Below are 16,422 nucleotides of genomic sequence, written 5' to 3' on the forward strand. Positions count from 1 at the left end.
GTAAATATGAGAAAGTGCCAGTTACATCATTGATCAATGACATGGCCTCTGCTAATGGCTATGTGATCACAGAGAACAAAGAAGATGCTCACAACGATCCATTCATGTCACCATACAGTAGTACAGCGGCGCGTTGAGGATTCAGGTGTTCGTTTCAGAGGCATCCAAAGAGAACTGACAGAAACTGACCTCAAACAAATCAGAAACTTGATGAGCAGCAACTGTTTCCTCCTCCAGAGTGCAGCATCATTACAGTCGGAGTGTTTTCTCACTGTGATGCACCATTTTTCCAGCTAAATTAACGCTTAAGTGAAGTAAATGGAAGCAATCGACGCTATTGCCGGTTACATTTCTGCGCTGCAGATATCATGCGGTGACTATAAAGGTAGTTGTAAAAGTAGATTTTTAGAACGCCCACTTTCATTTCTTTTTTCTGCATTTGTGTTTCCTGCACGCATCATCGGATGCACACACTGCGCCCTCATATCAGCCATCTCTTCTGTGAGTAATGTAAAAGTGATGTAATGGTTTTTGTGGTCGCTGAGGAAACGATCCTTGAAATTGCAAAAAAAGTCCAAAATGAGTTGACGAGTGCAGCCATAAATACCAGAACACCAAAGACGTGACGGCGTGTGACCATGTGGGAGTCTGGCACCTTTAAATGCAAAACTACACGTATGGATGCAGTAATGGCCCCTCATCATTTCATAACCGCGCTGCATGCAGCCCAGAAAACTCATTAGGCCAGAATAGAATGTCTTCTCAGAAGGGGAACAGATTTACCTTCAATTGCTTTATTGAAAGAGCATTTCCAGTCTGTTTCTTGGTGCCTGCTGTGTCTGTGAGTCAGGAGGTGAAGAGGTGAACCGCTCTACCTGGATGCTGCGTAATGCTTCTGTTTATGCTCCTGGCTCTAATCAATAGTGAGCGCTTGTTTTCTGATGTGGCGATAATGACCCGTCTCTTTATTAGCTCTTCTCTCCGATTCCTATCTGATCCGCTTTCTTCCGATCTATTCTGCGGCGCTGATTGTCTTTGGCGCCGGCGTCTCTGAAAAAGTGGGATGGACGGATGAATGAAGAAATGAAAAGCAGTGAGATGAAGGGACGGCTTTGGTAATGCATGTCCGCTGTGTTTCTGTCTTTGGCTGTCAGGATCAGTGAAGTGGCAGCTGGATAAAGAGGACACCTGCTCTCCTCATCTCTCTGCCCCCCCCCAAAGACTCTTTCATTTGCTGGGGCCGCTCGCTCTCTCCTCTCAAGTCTCAACTCTTTTTGTATCTCTCTCAATCCCACTTCAGTTTACGCTCCCCTTTTGATAAAAGCCGTGAATGCAAATAGAGCTGGGCCTGGGTTCTGTTTGTTTGTGTTGTAGATTGAGTGTAAGAGATCAGAGGAACAGCGGTGTGGGGGGGGGGGGGGGGGGGGGTATTTTCCTTTTCATATTCATTCTTTTCATTAGTCTTGTCTAATTAATTCAGCACATCCTCCCTCCCTCATTTTCCTTCAAAATTTCCTTTTCTCTGCTCAGTTTTCCTCTTTCTTTTGGCAAAATGCAAATACCCAGAACTATTAACAATATTATAATAGGTCATAATTATGTACTGTTGCACAGTTTTCTGCAAACGCTGCATGCTGCTTTTATGGGGCAGCTGCTCAGAAAACCTGCAGTCCTCTTATACTGTTTATGTGGTGGATTTAAACCTTTCAATTTGAGATTTACTTCAACCTTATGTCCCAATTCACAAAACCCCCTTGAAACATTAAACCAACATAAGTTGTTTACAATTCTTTGAATCCAATTGTTTCCAGATATTTCCAGAATTCACTTCAGGTTCTTCCAATAAGGTCAACTAACTAATGGTTACTTAATGTTAATCTATAGAAGTGACCAACGGATCAAACAAAAGGCTTCTGCTGTAATTCCACCACGAAAAGAAAACTGCAAGAATAACGATAACGTGGAGTTTTCCTGAGACAAAGAGGCAGCCAAACGAGGCAGCGGTTAACCAGACAGACTCGAACCAAAGAGCGAAGCCACATTCAGACAAACGTAGCAGGAAACGGCGTCTGAGCGAACAGAGGGAAGGTCGCCGGAGGATTAATGGCTGCGCTCTGATAGATAAACTAATCAAACAAACAAAGACTTCAGCGTGCTCACATTCAAACTCTGACAGAATGGGAAGCAGATACACTCCAGTAATCCAAACCACAGAGACGCATTCAGACATGGACTGGAAGAAGCCAACCCATAGAGAGGAGCGGCACAAAGCAGCACTTCCACATCCACTGCTGTGTGAACTGCTGCTGAGCAGAGCATTGGCGTTCCTGTGTTTACCCTGCAAAAACCCTCCAATGCTTTGTGTGTCTGAAATGTGTGTGTGTGTGCAGCCTGACCAGATCGGTGGAGGTCCTGGGAGACGACAGTCCTCTGGGGATCCACGTGGTTCCTTACTGCTCCTCACTCAGCGGACGGTGAGTTTCTGAACAAATGCGCCGAGAGCCTGCGAGAGGCCGGCGGAGAAGAGACGTGAAGGTCATGGGGGGGGGGGTTCCTGTGTTCTGAGTCTTCTCATGACCCTGCTGACCCGACGCTCCGCTGCTGATACTTCCTTTCACCCCCTCCTGCTGAGTCCAGTCTCTCTTTCCTTCACCTCCTTGTGCTGGATTTGGACTACCAATGGTCTGTATATTCAGAAACAGAGACGTTTTTAGCTTTAGATCCGATGCTCGTCCTCCACACAACCATCTCCCTGTGTGATCTGGTCCTGAACATGCACAACACCAACATCTTCAGATAAAATCCTGTCTTTTAAAGTCAGTAAAAGCATGTGAACATTTTGAAATCATGAATTTTATGTTGACTGTTTTATTATATTTATATTGTATATTTTAAATGAAAACTGAGTTTAGGATGTGAATTCATCTATTAATGGTTATCGGCCTGTTGGTGAATATAAATAAAGAAATACTACAGGAAGAAATCAAAAGACTGGAAAGGATTTGACCTGAAAACGTACCTCTATGTGAGTTCTGCTGACAAACTCAATGTCTCTCTGTCGCCGACTGTCCTGTCAGGTTCCTCGGCCTTTATATCCGCGGCGTGGAGGAGAAAAGTCGCTCTAGAAAAGAAGGCCTACTCCAAGAGGACGAGTGCATCGTCAGAATCAACAACACTGACCTCATGGACAAAACCTTCAGCCAGTAAGTGTCCTTCCACTTAAGTCCAAGGAGACGCCATCATTAGATTTTAGGACTGCGTGGAGTTCTCTGTTTGATAAAACCAGTTTCCTCTTCTGATCGGCTTTGTTTTATCGTCTCATTTAGAACCATAAGCAGTTTTAAGTCGACCGAACTCTTTTTAGTTGTTTTAATACTGTTTTAATTCATCCATGAAAGTAACTTTAGAGGACAAGCAAGTAAGCCTCTATGACCGTTTAAAGAACGGATCAATGGTGTGACAGAACTGCAGTTTGGATCCAGTCAATCTATGGCAGGTTTTGACACACATGACAACAGGAAGTAGAATTATTTTCATCTAGATCCTTTTTTTGCTTTAATAAATCACACCTAAGTTGATTTAATTCATTTCCAGAAAAACTGTTTTTGTTTACAGTCACTGCAACCCAGATCCAGTTTTAATCAACTCACACTTAGCTGCACTTGATCACACTCGATCACACTTGATCCAGACTTGATCACACTTGATCCAGACTTGATCTGCCCTTGATCTGCACTCGATCGATCTAGTTTTGACATGGTCTTGATCCTTTCTTGATGAGTACTCTTTGCGCTTGATCCTCTCTTAATCTACACAATAATCCTTATTGATCTGTACTCGATCATCAGTTGATCCTCAGATGGGGGCGGGGCCTTTTTCAGGTACCACAGGCTTGTGACGTTTAGCAGATTAACAAAGTTAAGTACATACAAATTCCCTATAATAAGTTTAATCAAACATGATATTGATGTCATATTTGTATTAAAAGTAAAGTACACACACAGTAAATCTGTTTTCTATTTGGTCCTTTGATTTTCTGCATATTTATTTCCGCTACAGTTCAGTGTTATGGATACTTCGTCTAACCATGATCTATGGAAGGAACAATAGGAGTGTAATCAAATAAAAGCTTAATCAAGTGGGTTCAGTGTGTGAGTTATTCGTGGTGAGTGATGGTGTTCAGTGATCACTCCTGGCACAGTGGTTTCTCCACCGGGATCTGAAATAATCACATTTTCTGCACAATGATCGTCTATGAGGTCATAGGATGATAATAACCTTCTGTACCCTGTTGCTGCTCAGCGTTTTTTAACTTTTGTTGCCCTCAGCTCGGGGAAGATGTAAAGAAAACTAACGTTATCAAATGCAAATATTGTTCTATTCTACTCTAGCTGATGCTGTTTCATTGAGATGAAAGTTTAATCTCATTTAAAGTGTGTATCTTTTTCCATCTTTGTCCTAATGCTGTTATGTGGCCTCTTTTAATGATCTCTTCTCGTCAGAGATTTATAGCTGCACTCTGCATGTCATTGTGAACGATGGGATGATTAGTTTTATGGAACAAAAATCTTCCTGCCTGTCCTTCTCTGACTTTGGGGTCTTGTTTCCATCCCTTCCTCCAGAGCTCAGGACATCTTCCGTCAGGCGATGCGCTCCCCAGTCATCTTTCTGGAAGTCGTGCCCCCCTCCAACAAAGACAGATATGAAAGGAGTCTGATTGGCCAGCTGTCTGGGACCAGTTCTGGTGCCACCCACAGCGGTTCCTTCTCTGCCAAGGCCAAAGACCCCCCACCACCCATAAAGGCCAAGCCGGTATTCAAGCCCCCTGAGAATCTGAGCCCACGACAAACCGAAGACGCCAGCCCTCCTGAGCCAGTGGCTGTAAGTTCTTCTGCTTCTCTAAAAGTGTTGGCCGCCTCATCATGGTCTAAACCTTTTAGACCAGCGGGTCAGAATCCAGCCCTCGACGGCCGGTCCAACATGTTTTCCCACCAACCTGCCATCAAAGCTTCTTATTGACCAAACACACCTGATCCAGGTAATCAGCAGCAGCTAAGGCAGGATTTCTGGAAAAGCAGTGGGAGGCCGGCCCTCCAGGCCTGGAGTTTAACGCCTTGTGCTACTAAAAGAAACTTCCACAAAATGTGACAAAGTTATTGAAATTAGAATATTTGATGATTGTAGTTTTTCCCCTTTTGATACTGGAGATGTCACCGGCGACGCCCAGTACCCACACGCTCTTTGACATACTATAACTCCATGACCGTTTACGTGATCAGTGTGAATCCGCTGATTGTGATGTGGAGGAAAGCTTTTCAGAGCGGCTGTGCACCGACATGATACCCTTTGCTAAAGTAAAGTGTTGCATAACGACGCAAAGCCGCTTCTCTCCAGCAGAATCAGCTGATTGATGTTGAGATCTGGATTTTCTAGCTTTGTGACATCAGGCCGTGTGATCTGAATTGTCAAATAAATGTCTGTGTATTATTACGGTTCTGCTGTGTTGTTAAAGAGCCTGTGTCCTGCCTTTCTTAAGCCTTTCAGAGTAAACTTTATCCATATACATGATCATATGCTAGCTTTTGCACACTAAAGAAGGATCTTTGGAAGTAAGACGACTCGATCTCAGAGGCTCCGCCTTTCTCTCCTTGTGGGTGTCGCCCATTTCATGAAGTCATCCTAGAGTCGGCCTCAGCAGCGTTTCTGCCTTTTGCCCACAAAAACAAACAACATCTGAAAACAGGAATACTCATCATTCACAAATAAAACTTCTGCGTAAAAGTAGTATGTAAAGTAAATCAAAAAAACTCATGTTTCATTAAAAACATTTCAAATTAGATGTTTTTACGATCAAATGACTCAAGCAGACGTTTAAGGCGTTGGTGCATAAATCCAGGAAGTTTGTTTTGTCGTGTAAAAACATGATCTTGTTGAGGTTTCATGCTGGAGCCGTCTTCAGGCTCGTCTGCTGTCTGCTGTACTGCTGCCGTTTAAAACCATCCTGTCGTATTTCTGTGTTTAGTCTACCTTCCTCATCTTAGTCACGAGGAGGGGCCTCAGCGGTGTGATTGGTTGAAGGCTGCGGTGCAGAGGGAGGGAGAGGAGGGACTCGGTGGAGGTTCAGGTCCAGCAGTGAGGACTCTTCATTCCTCCAGCAGATTCTCCTCCTCTTCGGTCCACTCAAAACCGTTCATGGCTTCCACTCTGGCGGCACCGCCGGGGTGCGGGGTGAGGGTGGGCGGGCTCTGAGGACTTCACAGGAGTTCTGCTCCAATGAAATGGACCATTGTTCGTCTTCTCACAGCCCTGCTTGTGAGACCAAATGGACGACGGACCATAATGTACCTGCTGTGCTGCCGTTTGGGCTCCGGGCCTTTCGTTCATTTCTTCTTCTTTTGTCCTAAAGGGATCAAACCTGTTCTTCCTTATGCGAATCACTTGAACGAGGACCAAAAACTGAGTTTTTCATGAAAGTCCATTCTGTTCTAATGAACTAAATCAATCTGTTGATACAGAATCAACTTCTTCTTTTCCTTCTGTTGATTTCAGCTGCTTTAACTTTCTTTCCAAACATTTCCTCAAAGTGCAGAGTCTGATCAACCCGCAGCACATGTTAGTCTGCCTCCAGCATCGCCATGGTTACGTGACATTTGAAAAACAGCTGGCACAGAGGGAGCAGTTACTTAGCAACCGCTCAGTATCTTATTGTTAAAAATAAGTTTGTCCATCAATAACTGGGTTTTATGCACTGTTTCATAAACATTTCTCAGAGCCGCATAATTTCCTGAGCTTTTTTATTTTTGAACTGATGCACTGTTATTATCCCTGCATGGATCCTAGAAACAGCAGAATTTTACAGCATTTTTCAGGACGTGGTTCCCATTTGAGGTAAAAACATCCCGGCTACCTGCAACTCTTTCACTTTGCAGTTTAGAATCCAAACTTTTGTTCCAAATTAAGTTTGGTTCCACATATGATGCCATGATGGTTGTAACCAGAGAGGACGTGGTCATATGTGCCTCTTTCTGGCATGTAGCGTCACCAGAACTGCAAAGAACCGTCTAACATGGATGGATTTTTTTCACCAAAATAAAAGCATTTCCTGCCTGTATTTGTGTCGAATTGTCCTGAAAGTTTCATGTTTTCCATCTAGACCCTGAAAGGAAGAAGCGAGAGCCCCCTTCTTAGGAAGAGCCCCGCCTTCACCAGCATGGTGACCAATAAGAGAGGAGGACGGAAACTGAGGATCGACTTAACAAAAGGTGATCCGGATCGTACTGAGCATGCTCAGATCACACGTTTTTTTAATGAATGTTCCAGACCTGGCTTCCTATTGGGGGGGGTATTTCCTTCTGTCATTTTGTGATCTCGTTCTGGATAATGTTTTTTGGAGGATGAAGCACAGACGGGTTCTTCATCACTCCGCTCATGTTCCTTCTTATTTCCGTGAAGCTTCCTTCCTTCCTTGCTCCTCGGGGCGGACTCCTCCTCTTCTCCTCCTTCCTCCTTCCATTTCCCCTCTTCCTTTTTCAGGGTCTATTAGGTCTTTATTGATCCGTTCATTTCTGCTGATATGAATTCATGCCGGACCGAAATGCTGACTTGGCTCTGCTAAGGACACCAGACTTAATGATGTCTATAAAAAACAACCGGGCCCCCCACCCGCCACCCCGCTGGCAGTGTGAGGCCTTTTTGTTCCCATGTTCTCGCGTTTTAACCATCAAACTCCTGCATGTCTGCTCACACGCTTGGGCTTTTCTTCACCTCCTTTTCCAGAATGTTCTCTGCAGTTTCTCAGTTTCAGTCGCCCCCCGCTGTCTCACCTAAGCCCCCCCCTCTCACCTGAGCCCCCCCTTTGTCGCACCTGAAGCCCTTTTGAAAGTGGCTGCTAGAACTCACAGCACAGAGGAAAGAGGTTGCTCCTCTTCTTCCTCACACTAACTCAACCACAGAGTCTTCTTTGGGTCTGCTGGAACACTGACCTCTGCAGGAGATCCTGCCCACAGCTGGAACCTTCAACCACGGAGGAGAAAAGTTTCTCCTTCATCAGAAATGCTGTCAGCTTGTCTCTGACCCGCCGTTCATGGTTGGGGTCAAATGAGGCTTTTTCTGCTTCGTCTTGTCAAGCTCCATTGCTTCAGTGCCTGGAGGGTCATACAGATGGTTGGTCTTTAACGTGTCGTTGGTGTGTTTGTGCGTTCAGGCTCTGAGGGGCTCGGATTCACCGTCGTAACCAGAGATTCTTCAGTCCACGGTCCAGGTCCCATCCTCGTCAAGAACATTCTGCCCCGAGGAGCTGCGGTCAAAGATGGACGCCTTCAGTCCGGAGACCGGATCCTGGAGGTGATCTGCTGACCGTTTGAGAGCCGCGGGGTCACGGTGTGGAGCGGCGAAGGCCTCAGCTTGTGTGTGTGCGCAGGTGAACGGCGTGGACATCACAGGCGTGGGCCAGGAGGAGCTGGTGTGTCTGTTACGCAGCACGCGGCAGGGGGAGACCGTATCGCTGGGGGTGCTGCGGCAGGAGGACGTGTTCCTGCCCAGAGAGACGGTAAGAACCGATGACCTTCAGCAGACACGGACAACGACGCTCACCTGTCCAAACTGCAGCTAAGACCAGCATCAGAGGGGTTTTGATAATAAAGTAGATAAACTGTTGTGATCACAGCATCAACAGCTTCATCCCCTTTTCCACTTCTTTGCTGTGATTCTGAATAAACAGGATTTTTTTCCAACCTGATCTCTTTTCTCTGTCCGTCTGTCGCTCTGCTCCATCGTTTGCATGAACTCTTTGATACATTTCACTTTGAATTCTGACTGAATCACTATTTCATGTCTCACTGCAGTGGACTCTTCAAACTGTCCTTTTCCCGCAGAAGTTTGGATCTTCTGTCACTAAAGTCCAACTTTATGGTTGGAAAATACAAAAAAGGTCTTTTATTTTGTAGGATCCTCCACTGGTCCCTCCCCTCAGGGGCTGATGTTTCCCATCTGTCCCAGTTTCTTCGTCTCCTCCTCCTTCAGCCTCTCCTCTCTGCTCCTGTCGACTGACGTTTCCTCAGCATCTGCCAGCACGCGACCGACCCAGAGCCGCACAGGAAGTCCTGTTTCAGCAGACAGGAAGCGTAGTCTGTTTACCTTACGTCCAGACTTTCTGAGCTCTCGTGGCGTTTGTGGGTGCCTCTTACGTGAGAGGTACATAGAAAGGTGTTTTAGAATGATGGCAGACTTTTCTCTCCTCCTCCTGCCTCCACATGGGGAAGGAGGAGGCTGCAGAGCCGTTTCTTTTCAGCCACTCCTGTTTCTGTTAGAACGCGGTTCCTCAGGCCTAGAGTTTGTTTGATTGGAGGTTCTGTTCTACTTTGGACTGAAACTGTGTGACTGTGTCTGTTTGAGGGACCCTGTCCCATCCAGGCTGACCGTTGGAAAAACTCCTACAGTTACTGAGTTTGCTGTCATTCACACTGGACCAAATCAATAGTCCATGTTTAACTAAATCTATGTGGAAATATGATGGAAACCGTGTTTTTAACGTGTTCCTGTGGCATTTTTCTGATAAATGAGGACATGTGTTTGGAAATGAAGCTGCTGTAGCTCTGCAGAAACTAGGTCCCAGAAAAGCTCATGTGGTTTTTTTTCTCCCCGTTTTGGCTAAAAACATCAGATCCATAATAATGATAAAATAACTTTGAAAATAGATCAGAATGATTGGAGTGGGACTTTATCAATGTTCAACATGTGAATTCATTATTGAAGTTATGCCACTAAGTTCAAAGTAAGAATCAAGAATTCCACCTTTAGATGTAGAAAAAGCAATTTAGAACAAAACAAGAGGCTAGTTTAGTTGTAAATAAAGTAAATGACCTTATGTAAGGCTAACGGTTCCGTTCATAAAGCAAATAACTGATGAAATCAGATTTTTTTATTGACCAACAGTCAAAACGGTTCCGTTTGGGTTCACTTCCTTTCACTTTGTGTGAACAGCTGAGGAAGCGGATCGTGCGACGCTGAGGTGGAGAAGCGGACCTCGTGGCCTTTTTGTGATCCATTTTCTTTTTCCGGGTTTAGTTTTTCCAGCTGTGCTGAGAGCTCAGACGTCTACCTGTTCTCCGTTCGCATTGGGAGGCCCTCAGTAAAAGCTTCTGAGCCGACTCTACCACATGGATAGGCTCATGCTGGTGCAGAACTGAACCAGGATTCACTTGCAAGTGAGCGAAGAACTGAGTTTGTTCAGGTTAGCTTGGACTTAGCCTTCAGACGAAGCCGATCATCACCCGATCCAAACAGGAGTTTTAGTGTGAAAAGGTCAAGCAGGTTCTAAGTGAATGTTTTGTCCCGTGAGAGTCTAATACGTTGACACTTTCAGGATTTGTTTCCCTCCTGAATGAAACCTAAACAACATTTCAGTTTCCTCTTCGTCAGATATTCTCCACGGGAACGAATTCGCCGTCATTCTGATGCACAGACGACGTCATTCGTGGTCATATTTAAGCCCAGATAGTCGAGGATTTCCTGTTCCTTACATTTGGTTTTGCTTTTTGTCCTCGCAGTAAACTGGTTTTTAGGTTGGGGAGGTTTAAGGGCTTAAGGCTGAAACGGTGGGATTCTCAGTAAATACCCACACAAACAGAGCTCAGCCTCAGAAAAACACATCATTAAAAACTGTTCTCAACTTCCATCAGATCTGATTCTCTTTGAGAAGGATGTCTTTGTTTTTACTCGTACCACTCCTTCAACAGCGGAGAGACGGTCCAATGATGGAGGGATCTTTCTGTCTTCTCCCCTCCTTCTGTTAGCCCACCATCTGGTGTTGTCTGCTAATGTGTGATGGCTGCAGAACAAAGACATTACACCGCCTCTACACACTGACACACTGTGTTGCTTTCTGTCATATCCAGCATACTCCTACATGTAGCAGGTTCACGTCCTGCAGGGCAGCCTCACACCTCCACCACACACGGCCCTTTCTCCTGTCAGTCATTTTCTTCAGACATGGACAAGCATGTGCTCGCTGGTTCACATAAAACTCACGGTTCAGACGGAGCTGTTCCCTCCTGCCTTCAGACGACTCACTTTCTGTCCTCATTCCTGACGTTTAAAGATGATTCCAACGGAAAGACATAGATTTGGGTTTGATTCAACCAATCACAGCAAAAACAAAAGAAATATGGATCTAGACATAGAAATAGCAAACTTCAAATACTAACAATAATGATTCAATTAAAAAAAAATACAAAAATTAAAAAGAAAATAAAGAAATGCATACACACGCATATATACACATCCATGCATGTATATAAAAACGATGCCGTTATATTTGCTTTTAATCACAAATAGACTTTATATTACACGTACAGTACAAGACACATTACTGCTGCATTTGTCTGTTTAAAAAAACATTTTTTCTAAATATTTTGAGGTTCAATTCTTGTTTTAATTGTTTAGCCCAAAATCACGACAGCAGGCGTCTCGATGGGCTTTGATAGATGTAGAGTAAAACATCAAATCTAAAGGATCGTGAACACAGAATTCAATAGAAAGATTCTGAACTAAACTGGACATCTCTGCCCTCTGACCCCCCTTCGCGGTAAGGAAACACTCCTAAAAAAACGATTCAGGGAAAAAAAGAAGAAACCTCTGGGGTGTCCACATGAAGGAGGGATCCTCCCCCAGGACGGACAGGCGATGTACCAGAACTCATCTCTAACGCTACAACTACATGTTTAAAGTCCAACAGACGAGCTTCATCCTGATCCAGGTTCAAGGTTCTTCACTGAGGAGAAGACATTGAAAAAGGAGAAATCGTTTGGTAGAGTTGGTCATCTGTTCAGGAGACGATGCTGAAGGTTTTCCACTCCGGAGATTCAGTAAATGTTTCTGAAGCAAAGGAGGGTCCTTCAGATGACCACCAGAGCTGATCTGCAGCAGAATGACTCAAAAATAAAAGCATGAAGGGTTTTCCACCAATCAGTCACCGTCCAGACCTCAACACAAACTCAGAGGGGCTTTGAAAACCTCAAACACCCACAGTTTGCCTGTTTTAGCCGTTCTTATGTTTAAAGTTAAAGTATTTTTATTATTAGGAGTCATTTCCACACCTGTCTAACACCTGGTCAGGACCTTTTGGGAGACGTCCTCAGATTTCATTTGTAAAGCAAGAGAACTAAAGGATTTGGGGGAAAATGTGGTTGATCTGCATAAACCATCAGGGTCTGGAGATTGACCAGACGGTGGAGAAACGTCTTCCTGTCGCTTCCGTTTCAGCCTCCACTGTCGGGAATGTTTGGATTCTTTAAGTCTGGAGCTTCTCCAGGACCTCCTAACCCTGACTTCTGGGTCGGATGGGTCGACGCCGTGCTTCCCTGAAGGAATGCCTTTTAGCGCGGTGTTTCTAATGAAACTGTGCTCTGTGTTGATGGAGCTCAGTCTAAACTCAGCCCCTTCTTCCTCATTATACCCCATCCTTCATCACTGTGACCCCACCGGCATGGCTGTTCTAGACCCCCCACCTCCATCTGCCGGGTCCTGGGAGACCCGTTTGGATCCCAGCTCTGCTGTTTAACCTCCTCCTCATCTTTCCACCACATTTTTCTGCTGTGACCCCAGCAGCGCGTCGCGTTGCTGTTGCTTCTGCTTCAGTTGAACGCCCCACATGTGTGAATGTTAAAGGGGGGGCTCTAACAACTCACCTGAAAACGATCCGTTTAGGCTGCTTTACAGAGGAGTGACCTTCTGCTGTACCCTAATAAAGACTTATTTGGTTTAATACATTCATTCATTTTCTGCCGTTTTGTCTCTTTCGGGGTCACGGGGCTGCTGGAGCCTATCCCAGTCACTTGTGGGCGAAGGCGGGGGACACCCTGGACTGTTTGCCAGTCTGTTGCAGGGCCTGGTTAAATACATATTGACCCTAAAGGGAACCAGGATCATTAAAGCTGCTTAGCTCTGCCTCACAACTGAAGTCCAGTTCCACTTAAAACCCTTTATTTGTCAAATTTCCATCCAAAACGGTTTGATTATCAAATTCTAGTTTACATAACTAATGATTTAAAAAAATATGGAACTATTATTAATAGAAACATGAATGAATGACTGAGATGCTCGTTTGTCTAAACGATTGGAGCTCCTAAATATGGAGTCAGTGTAACTGTGTCTCTGCTGGGACTATGAATATGAATATGAAACGGTTTCAGTCTTTAACGTTCTTGGATAAAAACATGGATCTTATTCAGTTTTCAGACTTACTTTATCTTTTGGATGTTCTGTTGGAGTGTTTTAATGGTTTTAATTCATTATTAACTTATTCATTGGTTTAAGTTAAATAAATTAAATGCGTCGCAATAGAAATAAGATCAGAAACTCGTTCGTTTACTTTCTGTTCTTTTTCTCCAAGCAGAAACTCTTTTGCTGATGATGCAGCCGTGTTACTTTTTTGATCTTCATACGCCGTCATTAGAATCTCAGACTCCGTCTCACTAAAGTATAGCACTCTCTTTTTCTCTCTACACCAGAGTTCGGGGTTAAAGTCAGGGTAGTTTAAACGGGCCTTCTGGAATACCCCCCAGATCCTTCATTCCTACTCTGTTTACATCACGTGACCAGCGGCTACGGTGGCCGTTTTGGTCCAGTTGTTCAGCTCCGAGCACAGAGCCTATTCAGACTGAGGAATCTCAGAGCGGACTGACGCTCAGTCCGATTGGAAACCAACACCGTCTCAGGTTAAAGCGTGACGGAGAGCCTTCAGACGGAGCCACAGAAACGCCGTAAGCGGCACACAGACACAGATGCCGGGAGAGTCTCTGAATGATGTCATAAACCCAACACGGAGACGTGATGGCCCATGTTTCTGTAAAACTCTTCATAATAAGCAGATCTCTCATCATGCATTGTAAACACAGACACCGCTCCATGTAGCGATCAGGCTAAAAACATTTACCGGGAGCTCCTCCCACGCGCCGCCATGGCGTCGAGCTCGAGCAGAGAATTCGTCACGCTGCAAAAAAGAGGCGGCTGGCGTGGATTTGCCACGGGAATGGCGTTTGGTGTGAAGTGGGCGAGACGCAGGCGTGTCGTTCAGGTTTTTAATTTTTCCTCCCGTCTGAGCTGCAGACTTCATGACTGAAGGGTCTGTTTGACCCCATCGTCTTTCTCTGCAGCTGCACTTCACTTCTCCTGCAGAGGTTCTCATTTTCACTTAATGCGTCTCTCCGTCACTTTCTCCGGGTTTAATAAACCCCCAAAGCGGCGGTTCTGACAGCGCCGTCCTGTGGATCCATCATCCCGGGAAGCCATTTAAATGTTAAACGACCTGCAGGTCCGTCTGCGGCTCCGCCCTCCAGCCGGATGGATTTGATTGAGTTAATGTAGCAAAGAATCAAACACCGTTTTACAGCCACAGACGGAGCAGCGACAAACAGACAGCTTTTTATTTGACCCCCCCATCACAGCCATGAGGCTGAAATAATGGAATAGTTGTCTTTCTGTGTGAGGACACAGGTCTGGCTTCGCTGTCACTTTCAGTTTAAGAGGTTACACATTTACTTTTTCCCTAAAATATTTCTAAAAAGAAGCGAGGAAGAAGAACTTTACAGAACACTTCTTCCTCCTGCCAGACTGGACGACACCTCTGTCCGGTCTTCACAGGTTTGTCCTCTGCTTCAAACCTGAACAATTGGACACACCAACGGCAGAGATGGACGGACATCAGGAGACGCTGGAACACTGAAAGTTGCTGATTCAATATTAGCCTGATCCGATTTTCAGACACTAATAAACTCTGAGTAATTATGCACAGAAAGTAGCTTACAGGCTTCTTCAGAAGAGCTTCCAAGGTGGCAGAGCCTCCTATCGGGTCTGGACAGTCGGCCTGATGGGGAGACTGGTTCCAGCAGGGAAACAGTTTTCTGCAGAGCGCAGGACTTTGTGTCGGCTTAACACCGTTAAACCTCAAATCCCCACAGAGGAGCAGCGTCTGAACCCACTGCTGCTGATCCACACAAACACACACATCATGCTTCCACACTGACGGATGCTCAAACACGCCGCTGCTGCAGTCGTGCAGCCGCCGCGCCGAGAAAATGTGTTTCTGCGACAGAACGAAGCCTTCCACGGACTGCTGCAGCCTAAAATCAGACACACCGTGGAAAATGGTGCAAAGCAACTAACACGGTTTAATGTGGTTTTATTTATTTAGCACATCACAGAAAATAAGAGACCGCAGAGACCAGGCACGTCCAAAATGCAGCACATGGGCCAAATGCGGCCCGCGTTCAAGCATTCATCTCCCCTCAGGCTCCTGTCATTACGTCATTAACCCTTGTTCTATCCTAGGCACTTTAACATTGGGAGTTGGGTCATCTAGACCCACTAGACAGGGCTCTGAACCTTTTTTCTTCAATGATTTGTGATCTTCACTGGTGTCCATGGATTACATGAAATCCACCTTTATCCACCTTTGTCATGGTAGGGAGAACACCTCAATGGAAGGGGGGGGGTCATAGGGTTAATATGTGATCCTCAAGCACTTTCTAAAACTTTGTGTACGATTTCTTGACTGTGGTTGGCCACTTTCCGTTTTTCATTAAATGGTTCATTTTCAGCTCACCAAATCTGGCCCTTTGGAGATCCCTGGCATTGACCCAAACATCCAACGGTGACGGACGGATCAAAGTCCAAATCAGGTTTAGACTGAGATCCAGGATCTTCCCTGAACAGAAACGTCTTGACGTGGATCTAAAAACAGGGAACAGAGTTGATGTGATGCAGCAAAAAAAGGAGCGAGCGTTCAAACGGCGGGAACTCCTCTGGTTCTCAGCAGGTCTCTGGGAGATTTAAGAGTTTGCTTTGTAGACCTCAATGATCGGGCTGAAGAGAAAGGGTTAAAGGTCAGCTATACAGTTCTGTGTCTCAGTTTACTAAAGAACCGCTGTGTTTTGGACAATCTAACGACTTGACGAGCATTTCAGTAAAACGAGGATTACAATCATCTAAACGAGATGAGAGCATCAATTATTATTAATGATATTGTTATTAATTTAGCATCAATTGTTTTTACATTTGATGCCAACAGAACATTTAAAACTGTTTGATCAAATAGAAATATGTTTTATTTGTTGAAACAAAATCCAACATCTTACTTTAAAAGTCTTTTTCAAAGCAGAAAAGTAAGAGTTTTTCTCTGATCTGAACGCTTTCCTCTTGTGATGTCATTACATGTGATGATAGAGTCTAATATTGTTTAACCATAACCTGCTCTGAGGTTTCTTCCCCCTCTGGAGCCGTTTGTTCAGACTTCACCTCAAATCCTGGCAGAAACTTTCACAGTAATACATTTGAATTTATGGTTTATTCATTAAGCTTTTAGAGTAAATAACCAAAGAATCCTTCTTTACGTTTCTGGGCTATAGAGCAGTGAACCAAAGCAGA

At 44.9% G+C, this 16,422-nt stretch overlaps 1 protein-coding gene across 9 annotated transcripts in view; it reads left to right on the top strand.

Annotated features, from left to right (window-relative positions):
• Window positions 1-16,422, top strand: part of pard3bb (par-3 family cell polarity regulator beta b) — a 186,282-nt gene that overhangs the window by 54,228 nt on the left and 115,632 nt on the right. For all 9 annotated transcript variants that reach the window (XM_078939220.1, XM_078939221.1, XM_078939222.1 and 6 more), the window contains 6 exons: window positions 2,391-2,474; window positions 3,078-3,203; window positions 4,623-4,881; window positions 7,154-7,262; window positions 8,204-8,343; window positions 8,420-8,548. In XM_078939220.1, the coding sequence (XP_078795346.1) occupies window positions 2,391-2,474; window positions 3,078-3,203; window positions 4,623-4,881; window positions 7,154-7,262; window positions 8,204-8,343; window positions 8,420-8,548 (847 nt within the window). The remainder of the gene's footprint in view (window positions 1-2,390; window positions 2,475-3,077; window positions 3,204-4,622; window positions 4,882-7,153; window positions 7,263-8,203; window positions 8,344-8,419; window positions 8,549-16,422) is intronic.

Source organism: Oryzias latipes, chromosome 21, assembly GCF_053564925.1.
Source record: "Oryzias latipes strain Hd-rR chromosome 21, Olatipes_Hd-rR_3.1".
NCBI classification, from domain to species: domain Eukaryota; kingdom Metazoa; phylum Chordata; class Actinopteri; order Beloniformes; family Adrianichthyidae; genus Oryzias; species Oryzias latipes.